This window comes from Trachymyrmex cornetzi, unplaced genomic scaffold (genome assembly GCF_001594075.2).
Source record: "Trachymyrmex cornetzi isolate Tcor2-1 unplaced genomic scaffold, Tcor1.1 scaffold1376, whole genome shotgun sequence".
NCBI classification, from domain to species: Eukaryota; Metazoa; Arthropoda; class Insecta; order Hymenoptera; family Formicidae; genus Trachymyrmex; species Trachymyrmex cornetzi.
Window position 1 is genome coordinate 219901 of NW_017295956.1, and position 26362 is coordinate 246262.

The 26362-nt window shown below is 40.2% G+C and overlaps 2 protein-coding genes across 2 annotated transcripts in view; both read right to left on the minus strand.

Annotated features, from left to right (window-relative positions):
* The window catches only part of ftz-f1 (ftz transcription factor 1), a 31983-nt gene extending 27983 nt beyond the window's left edge, over positions 1-4000 (minus strand). The window contains exon 1 of the mRNA XM_018522615.1: positions 2978-4000. Coding sequence (XP_018378117.1) covers positions 2978-3911 — 934 coding nt within the window. The 5' untranslated portion in view covers positions 3912-4000. The remainder of the gene's footprint in view (positions 1-2977) is intronic.
* A 201-nt stretch (positions 4001-4201) lies between these two features.
* Positions 4202-26362, minus strand: LOC108770863 (uncharacterized). Its single transcript, XM_018522597.1, has 3 exons — positions 26261-26362; positions 4650-5021; positions 4202-4509 (listed from the first exon to the last, which is right to left on the minus strand). The coding sequence occupies exons 1-3, from the start codon at positions 26360-26362 to the stop codon at positions 4225-4227; spliced, it is 759 nt and encodes a 252-aa protein (XP_018378099.1). The 3' UTR covers positions 4202-4224.

Consider the following 26362-nt stretch of genomic DNA (forward strand, 5'->3'; position numbering starts at 1 on the left):
ATACATTAGTGCATACTAACCCTAGTTATACACACTTTTTTTTTACTCTTGATCATTGGTATACACACTCGGGTACTCGGAACTCCTTCCATATTTGTTACCGTAACTTCCATAAAAATGGACATATTTCAATTAATTTTTTTTTTTCAATCGATGGAAAATTGATTAAGGAATAAGTCCATGATGTGTAAAAGTCGATAGAATTAAAGAGCTTCGAGATATATAGGTTCAAAGAAAAAGAAAAGTTCAGAAACACGAAAAAAATCTCGATTTAGCATCGAGATTTCTGGGACCCCAAGGTGTATAGCTAGAGTTAAAACCAATGTACACTGATTTAATATAAATGTAAAAGTAAAATGTAAATACTTGGAATTGTAAAACACATATTTTATGTAACAATACAATAAAATGTAACAATAGAAAACAAGCCCGTTAAAGCCAACTTTTGTTTTTCGGATGCACAATTTATTTACGTGTGAATTAAACAAATCATATCAATTAAATAATATACGTTTCGACCATTACATTTTGATCCTTGTCAATATCAAATTTAAAACGCTACGCTAGTATTCATGACTTCCAATATCTTGCTCCATGACAATCCTGTCTATTCTTCTTTATCCAATTACCAGATTAGCTATATAATAAATTGTCATATCAATATAATCAATATCATCACAATATAAAATACTTTAAATATAGGTTACAATATTTTTGACCTAACAGTTCTTTAACTAAACCATTACAATTTTTGTCTAATTGAGACCTAGTGTACTAGTACTATAATATAAAGTTACAATATTGAAACAATGTCCATTAGGAATATAAACTTATACAAAGCAATAAATAAAGTGTATCGTCAAATTACATAACGTTAAGAATTGAACCATTGAAATTAAGATTCAAATACGAGTTAATCACATTTTATGTCATATATATAATTTATCTAAGTTGACATATGAACATGTAACATAATAAAAATCGTAATTAGAAAATCAGTATCAAATTAGAAAAATGAAAACAATGGTATCAACTTACATAAATTGAAAATAAAGTCCTATACATTGTGTCAAAAGTAGAAACATATCGTCCAACAAGTTTACAGACTTTCTGTGAAAAAGTTAGAATAAAAAAAAACCTAAAATTAATTGGTCTAATCCTCAAAAACTGAATGACAATTTAATTATATTATAAACGTACCAGTGGACCAACATTCAAAAAACGACTTCAATCGTCATGCGGTGACGACAGTCAGAAACGTAATGAGAGTCATAGAATACAAAGTCACACAGACACTGAACAACAATAATATGACAAAGGAAAGCACCGCGTTACGATTCCACCAATAACTCCAAGTATAGTGGATTTAACGTGTACGTCGTTTTGTAAATTTAAACTCTGCCTCTGTTTCTTTATATGGATCATTTCCGAAATCAATCTTTTATTGAGAACCCTTGTCTTTATCCAATATCTTAATATTTTCCCAATCAAACTCATGTTGATGACTAATTCTATATTCTGTAATGACGAAATGCTGTGTGGTGTTCCAATTAATGTGATTTCTATGTTCGTTTATTCTTGTCTTCAAACATCTACCAGTTTGGCCCACATATGATGCATCACAATCTTGACACTCAATTTTGTATACTACGTCTGTATGGGAAAGTTTCGATCGAAATAAAATGTATTGAGAATTTCACGATTTAACCGGTTTCTAGATTTATATTAAACACACATCTTTACATCAATTTGTGTTTTAATATTCATCATCAGCATGCACTGAGTGCATCCAACCGAATTCACAATTTAGGTTTTTCCAACTTTGCATATGCACATAAAACAATATTTTTCTTACAGACAACCGTTGATAAAATCCTCTCGCGAGATATTATTTATATAACGAGCTACAAATCTATATTTGTTACTTGGGTGATTTAATGAATTGGTTCAATTTTGAGAAACTTTTTATTTACTTCTAAATATATGTTGGCATTATACCAATTTTGCTTTATATATAATTAACTACCGTTCGCTATTTATTTACCTGATAAAAGACGGAGATTTATTTTTACTTTATTCGTTTATTACGCAGTTTAATTTTATGTTATATATTTATTCATTTTCCTTTTTATTGATTTTATTTTTATTTTTGATTTCATACGCGATGATATAATCTTTCGCTTTCGACTGATTAAAACTCAATATAATAGAGAAACATATGTTATTATTCTTTTTCAAGAGTAAATTCATTATGTTCATGGATCTTTAAATGCTTGAACATTTCCTTTTACTGCTTTCCAAGAATCGAGTTTATTGATTAGATACGTAAATATTTTAGTAAACATCTTTTGCAATTAAAAACACTACACAAAAAGATGTCGCAACCTGAAAAAAAATTTGTCTTGTCTCCCTTTCATGCTTTTTCGGAGGTCGCTTTTCATTGACACCACAATACAGAATTATCGCAGACATTTCTCAAATTATGTGTTGTGAATGGCATGAAATAACGTTTACCACTACACAAACAGCATTTTGGTAACATAAAACGCTAAAAATGCGATGTCGCAAATATTCTTCGCGTGTCTGTCTTGATGAAAGTACTTATACAAATGATTTTATTCAATTGCTTCTAGTTCGATCACTGGTGTTTCTTTCTCTCTGCCATTATAATCTCATTATAACATAATCGTCACATATTTTTAATATGGAAATTTCTTTTAATTTATTGGAAATTATCTCTTAATCAGTTCACATTTCCATACTGGAAAATAAATACACGCCAAGCAAAGGAACAAACAGTGAATGGAAACAAAATATTTGTTGACATTCTGTTCCCTCACAGGCAGTGACAGAAAGAACCTCACTGCAGTCAGAGGAAGTTTTAAACGAAATTACCTTCGAATTGTTTCGTTACTCGACCGTTCACTACTTAGGTAATAATCGGTAATAATCGTTCGATAAGTAGAAAAGGACTCACCTTCGAGCTTCATGCCGACCTCGAGGCACTTCTGAAAGCGGCAGTAGGGACACCGTTTCCGCTGCGTCTTGTCGATGTGACAGGACCTCTCAGCGACGCACGTGTAGACCTTCTTATTCTGGACGGTGCGCTTGAAGAATCCTTTACAGGACTCACAGGTGAGTAAACCGTAGTGATAACCGGACACCTTGTCGCCGCAGACGGGGCACAGCTCCTCGATGATGATATCCTTAGTGTCCGGGAAATCGGACGGGCAGGGTATCGAGCCGGTGACGATGCCGACCTGACCCAGTCCAGGATGGCACAAGGTACCGACGCCGGTCGGGACCGCACCGGCGGCAACGTTGCCACTTCCCGTGGCGGTGGCCGGTCCTCCGCCGCTGACCGTGGCGTTAGCCGAGCCTGGACCACCACCTCCGGCAGTACCGCCGCCGTTGCCACCGCCGCCGCCGTTACTCCCCGTTTGAGGAAAAAGACACGTGTAGACCTTTTTGTTGCTGCACGGTGAACCGTTGCGCTTGAAGAAATTTTTACAGTTCTCACACGTGAGCAGACCTTGCAGACCGAGCTGATAGTTGGATATGTTCTTGTGACCGCACATGGGGCACCGAAGATCTTCGAGAGGGGCGGAGTCGAAGAAGGCGGCCTCGAAACTGGACATACCCTGCGACTGTCCAGCCTGATTGTGAACCGACATTTGTTGCTGTTGTTGCTGCTGCTGCTGTGATTGAGACTGCGGCTGATGGCACATGGGCGATGGCGAGCTCTGCGCGCAACTGCTATATGCCGACGAGCCGTAATGCGGCTGCGGCTGTTGCTGCGGGGGCTGCTGCCCGGCGGCTTGCGGGCTGCCCTGCGGACTCAGGTGGAACGGCGACATGCTCAGGGATATCAGGCCCGAATGCTGCTCCATCTCCAATAACATATCACCCATGCGCGAGAAGCACCGCACGACGGACGGATGTGCTCACGTATCGGCACATATATCAAATGGGGCTATTTAAAATCCCCCCTCCCCCCCCCCACCCCCTCTCTCAGATGCGGCCGACGCGACGATACAAAACGTTCCTTTTGATTACTTTGTCTTCTCTCTCTCTCTCTCTCTCTCTCTCTCTCTCTATATATGTATTTTTTTTTTCAACGTTTCTCTTCTTGAAAGATCTTTTTATCGAATCTCTGGGCACGTTGCGAGCGAATATATCGTCGTGTACACTGATTAAGCTCAATTTCTTCGGGATGTTAATATATTACATCTGGGAATATAACTGGATATATTCGTGTCTATCTGTTCTGTTCAGTTTGTCATGTTCGCGGGACATCGCTCCCGATCCGTGATTGGCGATCGCGAGAGAACAATAATGCACCGGTTGTCTAATGTTTCGCAAAAAAGTAACCTGGAGCACCCTCGACGACGGTAACGATGACGTAGACGTGTCAAGAAAGAAAATGCCGGCACAATTCGTAGTACAGAGGAACAGAGTTGTACAGCGGGTGTACGCGGAAAGAGGGAACACACACTCGACTTTGGTTCCCTGTGGCACGAATAAGAATATCGATCACCAGTCACGCTCTCTTTCTTTCTCTCTCTCTCTCTCTCACACACACGCACGCACGCACACACACACATCCACGCGTGGATTACACACGTTTACCGAGTAAAATCATCGCGCACCAACAAACGTATATACGCGGGATACACAAAGTTGTCAGTCGGAGTCGACGGGACTACGTCCGAGGCATGATAACAATCGTCGAATGTATCCGCGTGAACATTCGCCACTGTCGAAACGGATCCAGTCGAGCGAAGAGGCAAACACCCCCAGGTGCCCCCTTTCAAGCCGTCGTCGTTTCCTCTCCTATCCGCACTGTAATCCAACTTATCGCTGAGCACGATGCGAATGACGAGACTCGCGTTGTACGGTGATGAATACGTCCATCCGCGTACACCAGTACCGCGTCCGGCGTGCACTACGGATGAAGGCAGATGGACGGACACACATGCGGCAGCGACCACACGAGGAGGTATATACGAATGAATGCACGACTGTCAACAAACACGGCGGGTCTACTACGTTACGTGCGACGTAATCGCGATCGTATTATCGCGAACGGAGGAAGGCGCGGAACACACGTACTATAATTCGGATGACTAATGTAGTACCGGCGAGCGAGCGAGCGAGCGAGCGAGCGAACGAACGATCGAACGAATGAACGAACGAGCGAGCGAGTGATCAACGAGAGTAGTCGACTCTAGTCGACTCGGAACCAACCAGAGTGACTTGACAGCTCGCCTATCTGCGTACGACTAGTTGTCCTCTCAGCTCGTTGCTTTCCCGAAGGGCCCGCCCCCTCCCCTCCGCTGCCCTACCGTCGGCACATGGAGTAGGTAGGTAGAGACCGCCGGGGAGGCCGCCTTTGCGAGACACACACGGCATACGTGACGTATCGCCGCGAGCGCGCGGTGGTAACAACGTCGTCAACGACGACGACGACGATGAGGACGACCCACGACTCACGACGTGCCTACGTCGTTCCCCTGTGGCGCGTCGTCCAGGTATGCCGGATTGCTGCTGCTGTCAGTATTCTTACGCCACAATCATCACTCCCTCATCTCACGATAACGCGCGACCGATTACACGTTTTTGTCAGCGGGCGCACTTCCGAAAACTGTACAGCGACGCGTGACGAGGAGCGAACGATCCGACGTTGTTTAGCAGGAGGACAGAAAGATGATGATGATGATGATGATGACAACGGGCAAGCACACGCCACTGACACGGACGGTCGGAAAATTGAACGAAACTGTGCCACGGAGAGCGGTGCCGAGGCGCGCACTACTGTCAGGCTCCTTCAGCGTTTCGGTGGGTATAGAGGAGAGAAGGCGCGCGTGTCCCTTTACCGACGGGCAGCGAGACGCCGAGAGGCGACGAGAAGGAGGAAACGAGAGAGAGAGTTAACGACGCGAGCGGAGCGAGCGAGACGCGCTGCGCGGAGTATAACCAACACAGCGCACGGCATAAGTGAAAGTGATTCAGCAGCGCATGCCACCGCGCGCCGCGGCGGCCAGGTAGGTATCCGACGCGGACGCGGTGTGGAGGTGCCGCCTGAGAGGTCTCTGGCGCGGGAGAGAGAGGGGCGAGTAGCACGCGGTCGCGCGCGGTGCGGCAGAGAGGAGGCGAGGCGGACGACGGTATTGCCGCGCCGAGCCGCGGTCGAAGGTACCGGTGGAGGGGACCGGAGGGGCACGCCGAGAAGGAGGTTGCGCGATCTGTGGCGGGGGATGACCTACTTACGGAACCAGGTCTATGTCGGCCGGAGAAATATTGTCCGCTCCGCGAGCGTCGCTCGCCTCGCCTCGTCTCGCCTCGCCTCGCCTCGCCTCGCCGCACCTCCTCTCCTCAAAGTTTCGTTACGCGCGACGAACACGCGTCTCTCGTATCCGGCCTCCGGCTCTTCAGGATCCAATTTTTTAATAGCGCAGATGATTTTTGAAAACGTATAATAGGGTTTAACTATCGGGCGTTATACGTGTATGCAAACGAGAAAAAAAAAAGAAAAAGAGGTATCTCTCACAGTATCCCGCCGTATCTCAAGACTGAGAAAGCAACCGGTCCTGCGAGTGACGTAAGACGCATTCCGTGAACATATCGGGGGTAGGACCGAGTAGTCTTTTTCTTTTTTTTTCGGCCTCTTCGCGCGTCTCGAGACAAGACGCGGGAGATCTGCTCGCGAGAGACAGAGAGGCAGAGAGACTGCGAGGGAGGGACGAGAGCGCGCGCGCGCGCGCGCGCCAAGTGCGAACCGTTCGCGGAGAGAAGCGACTTTTGCTTTCAAAGTGCAGGACGGGTGAACCGGCACTCGGCAGGAATATATCGTCAGGTAGAAGCGCGGCCGCGGGTAAGCGTTCGCGGGCACGAGACACGTACAGGCCGCACGGCTGGGTCAACAGCAACGCCGTTGGCACTCCCCGAGAGACAAGCACCAGCGCGGAGCGCCTCACACGGTGAGGCCTGTGTATGTGTGTGTGTACGGATATGTACGCGCATACGTGTGTATGTGAACGGTGGATGTGCGCGACGCGGAGCGCGGTGGGGAGACCTACTGACCCAGTTCGTTGAGAACATGACGCAGCCGCGACTCGCTCCCTCTCGTTACGTACACCGCGCTCCGTCTCCGTCTCTCTTCCTACTCCTCTCTCGTCCACCCGTCCGTCGCTCCTCTCGCTCGCTCTCGCTCTCATCCTCCCCTTTCGCCCCCGCTCTCGCCCTCGCCAACATCATCGTCGTCTCTTTCCCGCGGACCCTGTCCTTATCCCGCCGCCTCGCTCGTTTCGTCTTCCTCCACCGATGTGCGTGCGTCTTTCTTTCGCTTTATCCTCCTCCTTCGCGTCCCTTTACACCGCCTTCGTATACATATCTCTCGTACTGACGTTACTCTCTCTACCTCCAACGTGGAAAGCCGCGCGATGCCTCTTTCTCTCTTTCTGCCCAGTCCCTCCCCCCTCCCCCTCGCCACGCCGCGCCGCGCTCACTCTCACTTTCTCTCTTCCTCGCACGCGCCCCTCCCCCATTCCTCCCTTCTCCCGCATCCGACTCATTTATTCACTCGCCGTCTCTCGCACTCTTTCCCATACGAGTGACCGAGCGAGCGTTTCTGCTGTAAGCGCGTACATACGTATACAAATACACACACACACGCATTCACGCATACAACACGCGATCGCGCGCGTGCATATATATGAATGCACGTCTTGTGTCATCGTTGTCATCGCTTAGGGTGCACCAGGTTTCGAGATTAGGAGTACACCGCGGCGTCTGTACGTTGATCTCAAGATTTAGGCAAAATCATTCAAAAGCCGATATTCATAGTCGGTTCTTATTTTAATACCATCTTAACTCTCTCTGATTGGTTCGTGACATCTTAAGATTGTATTTGAGACAGTCTTATATACGAGAACTAACTGTGAATACGGACAGTCTATCGCGTCGCCGAAAAAAAGAAGAAAAAATTTATGAGAGATCGTCGCTTTCGGCAGCATCCGAGAATACGTAATAACGTGTCTACAGGAACACTACGAGAGAAATAATTCCGGGGAAACAAACACGTCTCCAACATCGATTCCATAATAGGAGCATTCTTATGATAACTATCGAGCGCCTGAAACAGCACCCGATTTGGTCCTCTGCACTCGCCCGCGTTTCCAAGCCACAACACGAAAGCCACATGAAAGCGTATATAGAAAGCTCGGTAAGGATTTGCGTAGCGGGATCGGTAGCAGTGCTTGGAAAAGCGAGGATGTAGGTAAAGAGAATGAAGCGCAACGTGATCGAAAGCAATAACGTTAATCTCAGAAAAAGAGCTCATTACGAAACACGCATCCATTCTTTCCTTCTGCGTTTGCTTATGTCGATTTTTATTGTAGATTAATTTTAATCTCGGCTTAACTTACTCTTTATCTTTTTCTAATTTCTAAAACTAAAAAAAAAGATGAAAAATTAATTAAACCGAGATTTAAATTACACTGGTAGAAACGAGAGTATAATTCTTAGAAAAGATAAAAAGTAAGTTGAATCGAGATTAAAGTCAATGTACAATGGTAGAAAAAAACATTTGTCGGTAAACACATGAAAATGATAAACACAACGCGGATTCGTCAATAGGAATAAAAAAAATGTAAGATAGTAATATAGCTGTAAAAAACAAAAGCAGTTAATGGTGCGTAGATTGTTCATACGCAAAAGAGTGTTTTTAATTGAAAGCTTCATAAATAAACTCTGATTCCTTGAAAAGGCGAACGTTTTCGATTTAGCTCTGAGTCATCTTCAGCGCCAGAATACAGAATTCATATTAATAAAAAGTTTTTCAAGTGCCATCTCATATTCCTTTTATAAATGAGTTTTTCAACGGCTGTTATTTACTTAAAATATCCATCGCGTTCAAAACATGAAATTTTCATAATGCCGTACAATCTATATTTTACGATGTTAAAACCATTTTGTGTGTAATTACTACAAAATGTTATGCCGTAACGACACAACATTTATGTCGACGCTATTAAATGATATTTAAAAAGCAGTATATTACAAGATTATATTTATATTGTTCAGATAACGTAATAAACTGCGCAAAATCCGTAACGACGTACGATCTGAACGTAAACGAGGGCTGTGAATCCCGCTGAAAAAATACACACGATCGATCGGACTTCCGTTCCTCATTGTACCGCAATGCTTCTAAACAGCGTCTGTGTCTTTTGTTCGAACCGGTGCGGATCGGAAGTGAGTACCTGCGTGAGCACACCGCGTTCGAGCGCACGCACGCACATTATTTTTACCGGATAGGTCGACCGGTTAAATGTCTACTTAAAAAAAAAAAAAAAAAAGAGGCCTCGATGGTGCGCTACCGCCGACGTAGCCGGCGACGCAGGTGGAATAAGAATTGTCGCGGGTGAAAAAGGGTCAAACGAAAGCGAAAAGGGCCCTCGGCGGCCAGCACAGAACGCGCTCGAAAGAACGGAACGGAAGAAGAAACGGAGGAAAGTGAAAGCCCATCCGCACGCCGCGACCCAGAAACTTTCAAAGTGTAAAATCGACGGCGCAACGCCGTGTTTGGCAGTCGCCATACGTACGAGCACGTCCGCGTCCGCAAACTAGAGATGCCCTCCGAATCTCTTTCTCTTTTTCCTTTTCCTTTTTCTTTTTTTTATCACAATTGTGTACCGCGATTGCGTTAAAATTGCGTGCACTCCCGGAGCGGAGTGTAGACAATTAACTGCAACGCGTCGCAGCGGAGAATCGGACGGAATCGGTTTCACTTTCGAGTGTCGCGTTTTCGGCACACAGTTGCACCGCGTTACGCAATGCGGCGTTCAGTATTACGGCATCGGGTGCAATTGCAGCGGGTCGGTTGTGAGTTGATAAAAAAGAGAAAAAGAGGAACAAGAAAAAGAGAAAAATGCCCCGTTCTTTATTCAAATAAGTTTCGTCAATTTGCAAAGTGTCACATTTGGTGTCACCGCCTTACGTAATACGGTCCAATTGCAACGCTCCAATTAATAATAATATCGTTTAGCGTACCGCCGACAGAATCGGCTAACACATGGAGGAGGCTCGCCGTCGCCGGCGCGATGTGTTAGCGAGTTTACTCATCGGCTCGTTATCGCGAGCGATTAATAGCACACAGAAGGGAGAGCGAATAATTATAGACGAAGTGGTATAAAGTAAGCGATTCATCGTGCGAAAGTATCGTCGCGACGCGACACGTACGACGTACTTGAGAGTTGAGCTTTTCGTCTTCCTCCTTGTATTTATATTACAACCTACGCTGTACAACACGTATATTCCGCGACTCGCAACGCGGTGTATAAACTCGTTACATGAGCTTAGAACTCGACACGACACGATAACGACAGCCACGACGACAAGGCCTGCCACGGTGCCGCGACACAGTCCTTTACCCGTATAGACTGAAATTATGCGACCATTATCGGCATTACGCTTGATTTCTAGGTCAATTAGCATCGCAGTGATCTTTTAAACGTTCCCTGGGCAAATGGATGCGCGCCTGAGTCCACGTGCGACGTCAATCGGAATAATTGTCGCGGTGATGCGAGAATGGACCACGCGAGAATACTTCGCGCACCTCGAGAGAATCTATGTAATAGCGACAAGTTCGAAACTTGCCAAGGAACACATTCCAACTTGAAGAATCTTGACCTAATTATTATGAAATAACGACAAGTAAACTGTAGATTCCTCCGAAAGAAATGTGAAATATTTCAATTTAATGTAGATACGGCTAATTGAGTAGATAAATAACTAAATAAAAAAAGATCGCGATATCTAATACTGACCTACGGATACTAGAAAGATACGTTATTTATCTTTTGCCACAAGAAATAAAATAATGATAATGATATAAATCCAATAACATCCGATAAGATCGAATGGCCTTCCTTTAAAGAAAAAAAGGAAGCGTCAAGTTGTACTTTAAAGTAGGGCACTGAAATAATTTACTGAACCAAGACAATGCAAATTGCAGTTAAACTGATTATGAGATGCATAATAAAAGATAAAAAAAAACAAGTGAACCAGATTCAGAAACTCAGATAACTTGTTTTGAATTGAGGTAATTTAGGTCATGGAGAAATTGTAATATCTACTACCTATCGGAGTATTGGAAAAAATATGCCGCTAGTCTTTTGAGGACAAAATATTAATAAATCGATAAAACTATATGCATACGGCAAATAAGTATTACACACATATCGATAAAACCCAAGTATCGAAGAGGATTCGACGAATTTTCAGTCAAGTATCGATATGACGACGTAATAATTCAGTTTGACAAAGTTTAAAGGATTATTCTTTTTCAGAAAAGCAAAATGTTTTTTTCTTTTCAAACAATCTATCCTCTGAATTGGGACACTGAGGTAATTTACGCAGACAGGATAACGCTCGTCGCAGCTGGGCCAATTGAGAAAAATATACAGATAATAATGTACGTTATTAATAAGGAGCGGGAAGGATGATTCTGATAAGAGCGCTCGTTTCTCGAGATGCGATTACTCTCATGCTGCGGAATCATAGCTTGTAATATTCGTCCCGGAGAATACGAGCGTACCGATGTGTGGCGTCTCTGTCTCTTTTCTCTCTCTCTCCTCTCTCTCGCGCTCGCGCTCTCTCGCCACCAACGGTGCGTCTCGGTGTGCAAAGTGTGCCAAGGCCTATCCCCACTCCGCAATCCCATTTTCGAAACTAAAAGTAAAATCTAACCGATTGTGCGATTACACGTCGTATATTAACGTAATGAATATTTCTGTCGTCATGGGGGGAAGAGAGAAAGGTTCTCTTCTTTGTGTTACGTTTACGAAAATCCGGAGTACTCAATCACGCGTTCAGCTTCAGGCATTCCAAAACGGCATTACAAAGATCTTACAGATGGGAACAAATATCATAACGTAACAAAGCTATTCTTTTTTGCTGTCACCGATTATTTACGCCTCGCGTGCAGTTCGCACGATGGAGTGACCCGGAGCGATATTTGTTTAACCTAGATTTTCCCTTTTCTAGACAAATATACTTGAGACAAAGCGGCAATTTTTCGTCAATTCGAGTGACAATAACCAAGTGATGAAAGTAACGCGATTTAGGTAGAATCCGCTCTTCGGACCGTCGAGATAAAATTCGATGAGTAAAATCGATTTATCGTCCCGATAGAAGAACTCTCATGAGGGTTTCCACGAACGTTTCCGAAAAAAGGCTTGGTCCTCGGCGCGTGACCCATTTCCCAAATCCGATCCGCCCATGTCCGTGCTCTTGCAATAAAGATTTCGCAAAAATCGCCACTCGCTTTGTCTCTCGGAAACGACAGTGGGAGCGAAAGAGAAGGGTGGACAGAAGAGAGAGAGAGAGAGAGAGACAATAATGTTTCATCCACGAAACGCGAATCGTCGCTTTGCAGGCCAGTTCGCACGTCCTTGACACATTTACCCACATAGGGTACCGCGAGACCACGTGCTGGTGTGCTCTCGTGACGTATCTATGTCTCTATGTGCGCCCCCGCGTATGCGTGCATGCGTGCGCGCGCGATGCATCGACGAATGTATCGTTGCAATATCGCGAGCTGCGCTTGCGCGCCCATTTGTACACACGCGCGTTATTACGTATCCATCAGTGAGAGAAAAGGAATAAGAGAGAAAAATATATGAGATTGTATACAAGAAATTCAAAAACGATTTATCCCTAATCTTTTCTCTCTCGGTCGCCAATTGTATTTTCCTCTCCTTTTTTTTTCTTTTATTTGTGGCTAAATTGTTTTTCTCGACAAAAGCATAGAGCCACCGAGAAACCACGCGTCGGTGGTTTTTGAGTTACGAACAGTTGGAATGTGAAGGTGTTGCGCATTAGCCTCGATCGGGCTGCGTGGATGCGCGTGCAAGGCGCAAAAACTGCTCGCGTGAACAACGCGTTGTTTTACCATTTTTCTATGAGGATCTAGAAAAGAAAATAATCTAAAGTCTGATCTAATCTAAAATCATAGATAAAATGATAAATCGTTTGACTCTATTTTGCACATTTTAAAATTATGATTCTCTTCTCTTCGTAATTTAATATGAAGAAAGACATGGGACAGAATATTCACTCACAGATACGCGTGTTGGACAATATTTTATTTTCTGTGCCACTATATTCTCTCTTCGAATGATTCGAGAGTTACACGTAGAAAAAGCATGATCCGTAACTGAACTGTATAATAAAATTTTTTATTTCCTGTACAATTATTACGTTTGATTTAAGAGTAGTCTTTTTCTGTATAGAGTGTACGAAAAAATTTCAATATTAAAAAATTAATGAACATTTATCATTTTTATTCATTAAAAAAATTTCAAAAAGTATTTACGATCTTTTTTCTGCGATTTCTACCGAGCTTCAAAAATAACTCGATGGAAAAGAAAAAAATGCTTAAACGACGCATCTACCAAAACTATTTGTCTACCTGTATTTGCATTGCAGTCCGCAAACAGTTTATAAAATACTAAAATCGATACCGATGTGCATTTCTATTGATGAAGATTATAACTTTAACTTTGATTTAACCTACTTTTATCTTTGTCTATAGTTCTAAGAATTAAATGAAACCGAGAGATTAAAGTCAACATTGGTAGAAATGGACATCAGCAGATCTTGAAATTTATACCGATCAATATATTGTAAAAGTTGTTCAGTAATGCAATAGCAGCAGAGAAATATTGAAAGATTTTATTGTTCTAATGGACTTGTGGCAATAATACAATGAGTGGGCGTGCCGGATCTAGAATTAAGTCGTTCTACTCTGCCGCGTTAACTTGGAATCGAACAGAATATCATATATGATGGTAAAATATTCTAAAATGATTCTACTCGAGGAAAATAGACATACAAGCTGGAACGTGGCAGTCATTAAATGCTTTGATTTCTTGCACGTGCCGTTGTACCATGCTGTTTTTAGAAAGTAGGAAAAAGGTCAAGAGAAAAAAAAAAGGGACTTACAACTGGCGCAATAGGTATATCTCGACGCCTTTCTCTACAATATATTTTGACACCTTTTTTTTCCAATGGCTTTCATCACAGATTGTTGCTTTTTCGAACAGTTAAAGTTTTACCGCTTAGCTATAAATTAAACTTCAATGTATTTTACTGCCTGAACCAGTATTATTGCATATATTGTGTCATACTCAATGAATAATAGAAACATATAACCATCAAAGAATTTGTATAACTATGGAATCTTTACAAAAGTAAGACATATATATTACACTTATAAATCAGGAGACACGGGCTCTGGTCCACTTAACGCTGCAAATACTTCGTTGACCAATCAGAAGAAAGAATTTTACGAATTAACCAATCAAAGAATGCTTCAAATTTGCAGCGTAAAGTGGATCGCACCTACGGATGTGTGTCAGTGCTAAGGCACGCGCACGGCATGGTTGTGATTATAAGAAATAAAAAACACTGGTCAAAGATGTGCCGAAACGTGTCAAAAAGATGTCGAAATTTTTATCGCAGTTATCCGAAGTAGAGAAAGTGCAAAAATGGTTAAAATTGATTCAAAATCAACACGTAAAAAATGGTGTATTTTGCTTATACTGGCTCTTATACACTAGATGCGGAAACGCTTACCGCGCGGCAGGAAGCTGAGCGATAGTCAATCTTTCGTTCTTACAGAAAAGCGGTAAATTGACTGACTATCACTTTGTTTTCTGAGACGACAAACGTTTCCGCAGCGTGTATACAAAAGTTATAGGAAAAAATGCTATCAATGGGCTTGTTCTTTGTCGCTGTACTGGATTGTACTAAGACACTGTTTTTATCTCGCTTTTGCCAAACTTTAAATAGAAACCTATTTGTTTTAAGTACAATAAATACATATACAGCCATGTGCAAAAGTATAAGGTACTTATAATTTTCTCGCATTTTATGAAAAGTTAAATCTCGGTAAAAAAAACTCAGAGAGATTTTCGACCACGCATCTTAAAGCACAAAAGTAGGGCTTTAAATCTGCGTTCGAATCTCTTGTCTACAATATTTTGTTCCCAAGTTACGTAAAATTGAAAAATTATATCTTTACAATATTTTTGTTTTATTTTAATGCACTACGGTTCAATAATCATTATAAGCAAACAAAATTTAATATGAAAATATCTAAAAGTAGGCTTCCAAAGCTTTAAAATACTTTTTGAAAAAAATTTGTACGATAATTTTTCGTAAAGATATCGAATTTTTCATTATGTGAAATTTTATTGTGTCAACACTTACTTCTTCTAAAATGTTTTTTTAATTCGACTAACTAAATAAAAAATTATCTTTACACTTTAATCAATTTTAAAGTGTAAAGATAATTTTTTGCGTGGACGAAAGCCTCTCTGAGATTTTTTCGCCGAGATATTTAACTTTTCGTAAAATGCGAAAAAATTGTAAGTGTCTAATACTTTTGCACATGGTTGTGTATATACAGTGCCTGCCAAAGTTCTGGGCCGGCTGAATATCATGATGATGATGATGATGATATATTAGTTCTGCTACAAAAACAAACTTCTTGTCCTGTCATTCTGAGTGTCAATTCATAATCATCATATTATTTCATCTAAGTTATAATTATAATTTGAAGAATAACAAATTTTATGTGAATTTGTCAAAAAATCAGCACACATCTTTCAAACGAGGGGAGAGATATTTTAAATTCTAACGTTGGAAAAAAAAACTTTAAATTCAATCAGAATCATATCTCTTATAAATAATTCCAATGATAATAAGCATCGATATGTCTGTTTATTCTTATAGGAACGACATTTACTGATTTGTAGAGCTTAATTTTTTTAATTTATAGAGAAAAATTTTTACAGAAAATATTTAATATATTTAAAGAATTAATGCAATTTGATATAATAGAACTGCTAGATATTTAAATTTAATGATACTTTTCAATCCAACAGAGAAAACTTGAGTATTTTGTTTCGAATAAATCGTTCCGCGAAATTCATGCACTCTTTTACATGTAATAGATGCAAATTCGTGCATTCAACGCATGTAATTTAGGCGTGAGTTATGTGCACGCAACATCCGACAATTACAACAACACTTACGGCACGCTTCGTAAACCGGTCTTTTTTTATCAGCTATCGAGATTAGGAAAAATCATGGGGACGATCTCGACCTTGACCGAAAAATTATTTAATACGATTACGAGAGGCAGATATCTCGATTGGAATGTTTCTTTTCACGCGGGCATCCGAGCAGGATAATTTTCAAGGTCGCGCAAAGGGAGAGAATCGGGTATGTGAAGCTCGACGCTACAAAAGGTAAGACCAATGATAATGATTGGTGACCGTAATGACCAGTAATTTCTTGGAGAAATAATTCCGGTTGTATGTGTGTGTGTGAACTGGACGTACAATGACTACGCGCACGTACCTACGTATAGAATTTTATGTGACTCTTACGACGGCAGTAATTTCAGCGAAGGTAAAATTTTTGCGATGTGCAGCATGTCGAGGAAGCAAACGTTTCACGAGAACACGAAACCGAAGAGGCATAATATGCCAAATGAGTTTATTCCCATAGCAGATGACGCAAATATCTGACGATTTCGCGAGATGACGTGCCGCCTGCGTATCTTTCGTCATTAATCGCAATGGACGTTACGTATTCGCGAACGCACGTGTCACTTTCCATCACAGCATTGAGTTTTATAATATTAGGGAAAGTTTGAATCATAGTTTGAACAATCAGTCAATTACGATTAACATAATATATAATAAATAATTTCTCGTGTCGAATAAAACTTTAGGCATTAATGATCTTGACACTTCATAATCAGAAAAGACATCTTGTATTTTAATCGATCTTGTGACGCGATCGCATTATAATGACTACAGTCATACGTACATTTCATTTGCAATCCTAATTAATACTGAATAGATTAAGCATAAATATGCGCTAGTGAGAATTAATAATTTCGAATCAGAAATAGTATAAATTCGAAATATACACTATACGAATATGATCTCTAGTTTTAAATAAATTTTTTTAATTTAGAAATAAGCAGGGTAAAGATTAATGTTTTTTTTAAATAATAAAACATATTGTGTTTCTTCTTGAATATGTTTTTAATGCTTCAAATATGCTTTGAACAGTACTATAAAAAAAATATTTAAAACATATTAAAAACATCAATTAAGCATGTTTTAAACTGTTTAAAACACGTTTAAAACATGTTTTTTACCAACTCTGGAGATAAGGGACCTCGTTTGTGATACAAAATCAGATACGGCATTGGATGCATTAGTAAACTGTTGCGTACTAATTATACGCATCAAGAAATTAAACGCAATGAAATCACGCTAAATCGCGTCATCGTTAATTCATTGAAGTAGCCGCAATGACGAACCAAACAATATGTCATGCATTAACCAGATTCTCCAAATTAATTTTATTTTCTCGTCATGTTATAACGCTACATTCATGTGTATAGGTTCTTAGATGGTCCGCTTAAAATCGTCTCTCTCTCTCTCTCTCTCTCTCTCATCTTTATTATTCTAAACATAGAGCTCTAGGCAACGCAACAGATATACAACGACCTCTCTAAACCGGCTCGGAGAGCCGACGCCGAGCAATGAGAGAGAGAATGAGCGAAAGTCTTTCGCTCTCATTCACCGGCCGGTCTTTGCACGCTATCGTCACGATAGTGCTCCTCTCTCTCTCTCTCTCTTTCTCTGTTTCTCGTCGCAAAACGGCCGCGCGCGCGAAAACTGGCTCATCAGCTTTTACTTTCCGCGATGTCGGCTTTCATTGGCAATGGTACTAGTTACGGCTGTTACGTCGAGCGGTTACGCGATGGAAATGCAAGCAAGCGCTCGCTCTCGACGAGACTCGAGCGAATCGGCCGTGCCGTGAGTGAGGTTAAACCGCTAACTCTCTCCCTCTCTCCGTCGCGTTCGTTGCGATTACTCTCGACATTCTTGCTTGCACTTTCGCTTGCACGAGAGAGCGCGCGTATTGCTATGCGCAATGTCAGATTTTACTTTTCCCTCTATCTCTCCGTCATCATCCGTCAATCATTTTTCGCAACGACGGACTTTTCGAAATGGATCTTGCGCATTCTCTCTCATTTTCTAAACTGCTAAAATCTCAAGTGACATATCCAGGTCACTTGTGTTTGATCAATTTCTCTTCTCTTTCGTCTGCAAATAATATAAAATATTCAATATTTATATGTAAAAATGCAAACTTGAATAATGATAACGACAAAGATTCTTCCTTTCTCGTTAAATAGTGATGTAAGTAATAAATAATAAAATGAGATAAAAAACACCTCGACTCTTTAAAACCTCATGGAATACTACTTTTGTAATAATATCAAATTACATGAAATAATTCGTGGTTTATTTTATTTTTCTTATCTTAAATTACCTTTTTATACATGAATGAATATTGAGAGAAATTGACCAGACTATGAATAACATGAGTGTCAGATTAAGATGCCGTAAAAAGGTGACGGTGTCATCTGCTAAAGTTTAATTTTAAACTGTCTTATTTAATACTTAATTACTTTTCTCCATTACCTTTTTTGTGATGGATTTTTTACATTTATTTTCATACAAAATTATAGAGAGACATAATGTAAAAAAAGAAATAAATAAAATATTAATAACAATAAAAGTTTTTCGGATTAAGTTTGAAGGGGGGGGGGGAGTGTATCGACAATTCTGACGAAATCAGATGATTCAACAAAAATGTATGTTCTATTTTGGGCCACTCAAGATGTAAACTCAGTAAACTGCTCGCGGTTTTTTCTAGGTCAAGGGTATCGCTAAACTAAAATCGCGACATTCAATGTAATTTGATTTCTTAATCGATCAATTTCGGTATTTTCCGATTTTTCAATTTACTTGTTTTGTAAAGATGTGTTCCTTTCACTCAAGTCTGCATTAGCAAAAAATTCGCAACGCGTTCCACACTGAAAAATTGTAATTTATTGACAAAGATAAAGATAAGTTAATGAGCAGCGATACATAACAATGACGTAGTAATAAGGAAAAAACGTTGCATCGTTCTCTGAGTCAAAAGTAATACGTTTGATTAGGGGATAATTTTCTTAAAACTTAAATGTCGAAAAGAATGTGTAATCTAACAAAGTAAAACAAATATCTGAAAATATCCTCTTAACAGCTTAAAAAACAGTTTAAAAACAATTTTTTTTTAAATACCTCAACCACACACGGAAAGAATAGTTTTGCTGAAGCTTTAGCTTATAACTATTAAGTTATAAACATATTCTATTTAAAAATATTAAAAAATTTAGCTCGATAAACATGAAGATAATTTTGTTGAATCATCAAAATAATGTAAAACACTCAAGCTAATTACTAGAATATAACAATTTTTTGTTGCGTTGCTTATCATGCTTGAGTTTTCTAATAATTATTTTGATAGTCCGACAAAACTAATATTCAGATCTGTGTGTGTATCTCTAATTAAATTTTTTAATATTTTAACAAAATCGTTCTTTCCGTGTATGACACTGAAATGTTGAATTATCTTTCTTCACTTGAGACACTTTTCAATATTGAATTTATTTAATTTGTCCACTTGTGCAAATAATATATAACGTGTGAGACAGTCAGTCATCTTTTATTTAGCCTTCCGGGATTTTTCTCAAATTCTTTCAAGGAGATCGCATTATATATTAGGCGAATATCGAGGAGTATCGACCGTTTTCAACGTACGCGTCCGCGTGATCTCACTCGAAAGTTTGCGGGGGCGGATGTGCAATTAGATCAAGTTGAAGAGTTCGAAGCATCGAGGAAGGACGGTGGCCAGGACGAGGTCAGCCGCGTCGTTTGTTGCCTGTTATTTTTAGCGCGACGTCGCAAGAGAGGGATAAGGCGTTTTTACCCTGAATTATTATTACCATCGCGGCCGTCAAAGCGAAGGCGGGTAAGGGATAAGTAAAAAGAAATTAAATCGATGAGCGACAAGCATCGAACGATTCGAAGGGAAACGGAGGAAAGCAACTTACGGCGATACAAAAATCGATGGAAAAAAATAGAGAGAGAGAGAGAGAGAGAGAGAGAGAGAGAGGGGGGGGGGGGGGGGGGGGGGGGGGGGGGGGGGGGGGAGAAAGGAGAGGAGAGTGGAAAGGGAGAAAGATAAGAGAGTTAGAGAAATTTATTCTGGCCTGGGATTAAGTATCTAAAGGGCTATTACGGGAATTACACACAGTAATAGGAAACTGACGACACAACGTACCGCAAACACGCAATATCATCAGACTGTAGAGTCAGACTGTAGAGAAAAGAAAGAGGGAGGGATAAAAACGTCCTTTATGGATCTTTCACTAGTGTATAATCGTGCGGTTAATAAACGCTTTATCAAAGGCGATAATACGGATGATAACGGTATGTAGGTCAGTTTGATACGAGTGACCTGATTTCGGGCTGGCACCAATGTTACCAACGGATCCGCGTGCGAGTCGCTACGCGTCTCTGTATATGTATATTTGTGCACGCTCACCGAGCGTAATTCTGACTACGTACTCAAGTACGTAGTCAAGACGTAATCGAGATCTATATGCGTTCCATGTACCTTCTAAGATGAGCCTGCCATCTTGGCAATAAGACTTCGCACTACAGGGTGCTATTGTGAAAAATTGAGGTACTTTTCTTCTATAAAGTTGACGAGCGAGGAAACTAGGAATGCGTAACTAATTTTTATTTATATATGACATTAGAAAGTTTAAGGTTCCGTCTCTTAAACAAATATTATTAATCATAAATATTATTTCGTAAATTTGAGCATAATTTAGAAACATGATGCATTTGTGAAGATTTTCTTTCAAATATTTCAAATAATACAAAATAATAATGTCAGCATCTGATATCGAGTAATACTTAATGTACTGATTGTTTAAACATTACGAATATTTGGTGACGCATATACCTTTGTCTTCACCAAACGATATAGTTGAGTCATTTGTCACATTATTTTATGTTCTTAATATTATTTTGTTCACGCTACATATGAGAACTATTTAAATTGTTCTGTGTAAATGTGGTGTTAATTATAATATGTGACGCAAATTGCGAGAGTCTGGATCATCATTCCTTCCTTCCTCGACGTCACGCTAATAGATTATTACGACATCAATTTGGTAATTCACGCGGAAATAAATATGACCAGCGTTCACAACGCACTACCGTGCAACATTGTAACTGCAATGTTTGTTCTACGTGATAAGGCAATCGCGCGCATAAGTTTCCGTCGCGTTCTTGCCGGAAGACGTTTGAGAGGCATCGATGATAACTAAGCGAAGTTATGATAACATGTATTCGTAATGCTATAGATAAATCTTCGCTCAAAGATGTAACGTCAAGTAAAACGCACATAAACTTTTGTTCATATTAAGGTCATGTTGAGTATAGAGAGAGACACCGGAAATTTCACTTGAAACATCGTATTCCCTTCACATTTCTTGGTAATTTTAATTAGGGGAACTCTGTTTGGAATTTTAAACAGTAATTTTCGTGTGAAAGAAAGTAAAACATTTCTAATTCTTCTATATATACATACATAATGTATTATTTTTATGAGGGCAATAGCTCAATTTCAAGATAAGTAATATTTGAAATTAAAAGAGTTTATAATCAGAGGGATAAGAGATTTTCCACAACGGAATACATAAAAACATACAAATCGCAGAATATGACACAGATATCACAAAATGTAATTTATTCGCGGAATTACAAAAGTAATTTCAGTTTTGTGATATTTTTTGATCGAGGACGAGATACAAGATCGGTGTGCGTTAATGCGGTTTTCGTGTTTACGAAATATATACTTTCCGTGAAATGTATTTGGTGCGAGTCTCGCTCAGTTTGTAACCACGGCGTGTTCCATATTGTTTTTGTTGTGCGTAGCGAGAGACACGAAGCGCGGCTTGCCAGCCAGCGTAAATTAATTCGCTTGACCCATTTACCCGATGCACTTGGACCACCTTGTACTGCTCGGCGCTCGGGATCTCCATGCGTACGTGTGTGTACGGGTGTGGTGGTAAAGTGTCGGCAGTGTCGGCACTCTCACACAGGCGAGATTGGCGCGTGCGCGAACACCGCGTTTTATTCCGAGCGACGCGACAACTTGGAACCGCGCGATGAAAGGGGGTTGTTATGTTACCTACCCGAGACAGAGGAGACGAGCGCAACAACACGCTGAAATTTGATGACATCGAAATATTTTTTAAGAGGGAGGGTAAACAATATACAAATATCGGCGTACACATGCGATAAAACACAGAGCACGACGATAGCAAATTCGATGACGGTATTGCCCGAGGTTGTCTGTCTGTACATAAATGAGCCGGTTTGCCATCGTAAGAGCGACAGTATTAACGATAACGTCGGCAAAAGTGAATTGGCATCGGTGGCGCGTTTAGCGACGATATGCACATTATTCATACACTTGTTGCGACAACGGATAATCTCGCCGTTGATCGATACATATTTTACTATGAAACGTATGCTACTATATACTAGCTTAACGAGTCTACTAGCTTGGATTTATACTTAAGTATGAGAAATAGCTAATTCATTGTGATATATAAGTGAGCAAATTTTTATTTTACCTCATTTGTATATGAATATGAATAAATTATATTTTTTTTCTTTCTCCTATATGACTGCACTGAAAGAAAAGATTGGCTGAATATTGTATAGCATTTTTAATTGGTTGCAGCAGCTAATTTTTGGTTGCGTTAGCCTATCAAAATCCTATGTTAACATTGCGGGTAGGCTAATGCAACCAAAAATTGGCTGCTGCAGCCAATTAAAAATGCTGTGCCATATTTTACCATCTAATTTGCTACAGCAGCCAATCTTTTCTTCCAGTGTGGAGATCACGTCACGTTTTTGTCAAGTTTGCAATTTTTATTTCGGTAATACCGTAACAACACGGCCATCGACATGTTTGGTATTTAGCATCAATAATCGAAATCGCCCAAAATTCGTGCAGCGTAAGCAAAACTTAAGTTTTAAGTTTCAAGCCATAAGAAATTTATCAATTATAGTCGATTATTCTTTTCACATTTAAAACTGTGATTGATCAATTTTTTACTTAAGACTTAAAGTTTGACGCCTTAAAATCTCATTGTACGCCGCTGTAACCGTCCCATTTACGAAGTCGTGTGAAAATTTACGTCTTTTGCGAACTGTCGCGTCCATAAGCATTTTGTCACCGCACTGGCACGCAGGATAAAAGATGCTCAAGCTCGAAGAAGCAACTGCGACCGATAATACGCATCCTCGTCATTTTGACGAACGGTGTGATCCACTTAACGCTGCAAATACTTCGTTGACCAATTAGAAGAAAGAATTTTACGAATTGACCAATCAAAGAATGCTTCAAAACATTTGCAGCGTGAAGTGTACCGCACCCGAAGAGGAGAACGATTGAACTATGATCGCCTCCGAATAAACTTGCAATTAATAACTGATACTATAAAGGATGCTTTGGAAGAACGGAACTTTGGACCGATGACGGAGCAGCTAGTAAAACGTTTACAGAAAAAAAATTCTTTATATAATGAGAGATATATCAGTAAAATAAATATCTTCTCTCTATTTAAGATCCGAACGAAGAAACATCAAGAGAAAAAGCCCACCATATTTATGGTAATAAATGTGTCTATTCCATCGTAAACTTTTTTCTGAGGGATATATTTTTCCGCGTATCCCCATAAACAACGAAATGACGTCTTGATATCTTCATTGAAATCCTTCACCCCGCACGTCGCGTTCGACGAGAGAAATGAATTTGGCATGTATGAGAGACGACTCGAGGAATTAGATTACAGAAACGAATACATAACCTTTCGGGAAGGGCTTTCGGAAAAGAGGGTGAACAGGGAGAGCGAACGAAGGGAGGGAGGGAGAAAGGGAGGACATGGTCGGAATCGGATGCGCGATTGCGCTTGCGCTCCTACAACAACGTCGCTCTTTCTCGGTTTTCTCATTGACCTAGTTACCCAGTACACTTGACCGCACTCCGCCACGTCCCTTCCCGCTACCGCGCCCTTCTGTAACCACCCTTCTCCTCCCGCCCCGTCCCACGACCTACGGGAAGCCGTGCTTTACCTCCCCCTCCCTCGTTCTGCCTCGCTCTCCTCGTCTGGACGCAACACCGCTGCCGTCACCATCACCGTCACCGCCATCGCCACCGCCACCGTTATCGCGTTTTATCGTCGATATATGTATGCAGTTTACCCTTGTCCGCCCCCACTAAGCGTCACACAGAGGGCTCGCTTGCCCGATTGCTAATACGTTCTCTGTAGGTCAGACTGTGTCCTTCTCCTCTCCTCTTCTCGCTTGCTCTCTTCCTCCCTTGAGTACCCTTCACGTGAGATTCGAAAGTTGTCGTGTCGCAATGTTTCGGTACGAAATTCTCCCGATAATATTATTATAAAATATAATACGTTCTCTCTAAAATGTTATTTTTCACTGTTTCTTGCGAAAAAACATCCATCGATAAGATTATTAAGTGTAGAGATCTTCTAGTAAAAGTCTGAGAAAATCACTTTTGATTGGTCCGTCATGTTTTAACAAATTCCTAAGAGAGAGAGAAAGAAATAGTAAATGTATGTCCTCTCGTAGATTTTTGTTATCTTAAAATTCGGATAATTATTGGTCGCTGCGACGCGGAAGAAATTAGGGGCAATTATATCGTTAAAGATTGCGAACCTCTGCGTTTACTGTACTATGAGGTCGTATGCATTAAACTTACGCAGTAATATGCTCATAATTTGAATTGTAAGCTAAGATTTTGCATGACAATATTGTCGCGCGGTAATCGTTAGGCAAACAATTCTTAGAGGGGTGTGGTTCTCTATTTTGCTTATTCCGCTTTCTCTCCGCTTGTTTGTCTTGAGTTCTTTCGCCCTCTCTAATTCCTTCACAACGCGAGAACGACACTGTATCAGCCGGCCTCTATTCACCCATAAAATTTGATAGAGTTTATAGAAACCAACTTGACATTTCGATTAATATGCACACTGATCAATTGAATATTGAAATGAACGATGTATTCGTGTATGTACACGTCAGTTACAAATATGCTGCTGAAATATTTGCGAGAATAGCGAGGGAATTTGCGAGGGACTGCAACATGTCTATCGGTAGCAAATTGCTGACTTTTCGAAGTGGAGCGAACAAAGGTCAAGTGCGTACTTTATCAGTTATCTCATAAAATAATACTGCAAAATACACCAAGTTGTCCTGTTACTACATCCATATCTGTTGCTTTCCATTAAAAATAATGTTTTATTGTAAAAAAATATCAGATAACTACAGGTAAATCATCAAGATTACTTAACAGAATTACGAAACGATCCACACACTTAGCAATTATATCAGAACATTTTAGCTTATGTTCGTTGTTTGGCTGTTGTAAAATGTAACAAAATTTGATTGGTGAAAGTAACTTTACATCACAATCAAAGAAAATTTTACATGTATCTTGTACCTAAAAAACAATCAAAAAATGCCGTCTCCCTTGTGACTTAACAAAATTATAAAACATAGATATTGCTTTTCTCTCCACATACACAGACATTAAATTAATTATTAGTTCAACACTAAATCCTTCAGACCGATCCAATTTTTACAGGATTATATCGAAAATGATGTATCGTTTTAGTTCATATTCTCGTGTCACTGCTCTTTAAATCTAAATCAGTGGATAGTCAATAATTACCCAATGATATACTTAACACTGGATAATAAGTTCAACTAAAAAAGGAAGAATGTTTGAGCATTATATAACTAAAATACTGATATTTGCATGTTAATTTCAATCTTCCAATACCATATTCATTGAATTTATGCATTAAAACAAGTTAGTTAGATCACATAATAAAGATTAGCTAGGTTAGGGATCTCACATATCATTCACTGATTACCAGTGGCATACTTGGCACTGATATCAGTGATTATCCACTGATTCAGATTTAGAGAGATGAGATTCATAATATTTCGAAGTGATTTATATAAATCAGTCTTAAACTAACAAGGAAACTTCGCAAAGTGTCGAATTCATATTATAACAGAGACCCGCATCGAAACCGAAAACCGTTTCGAAACTCTTTTTTTAAATAAATTTTTTAATAAATGGAAACCGAAACCATACCCAAATTTTGTAAAACTTATAATACCGAAGTAATACCGAAACTGTAATCAAACCGGTAAAATATTACGGTTTTTTTCAGTTCTTTTTCAGTTTCTAATCTTCGATCTTTATCCTTGTTTTTAATCTTTGTTCTGCCCGTTCCTTCGTCCAAATCACCAATGTTCAACAT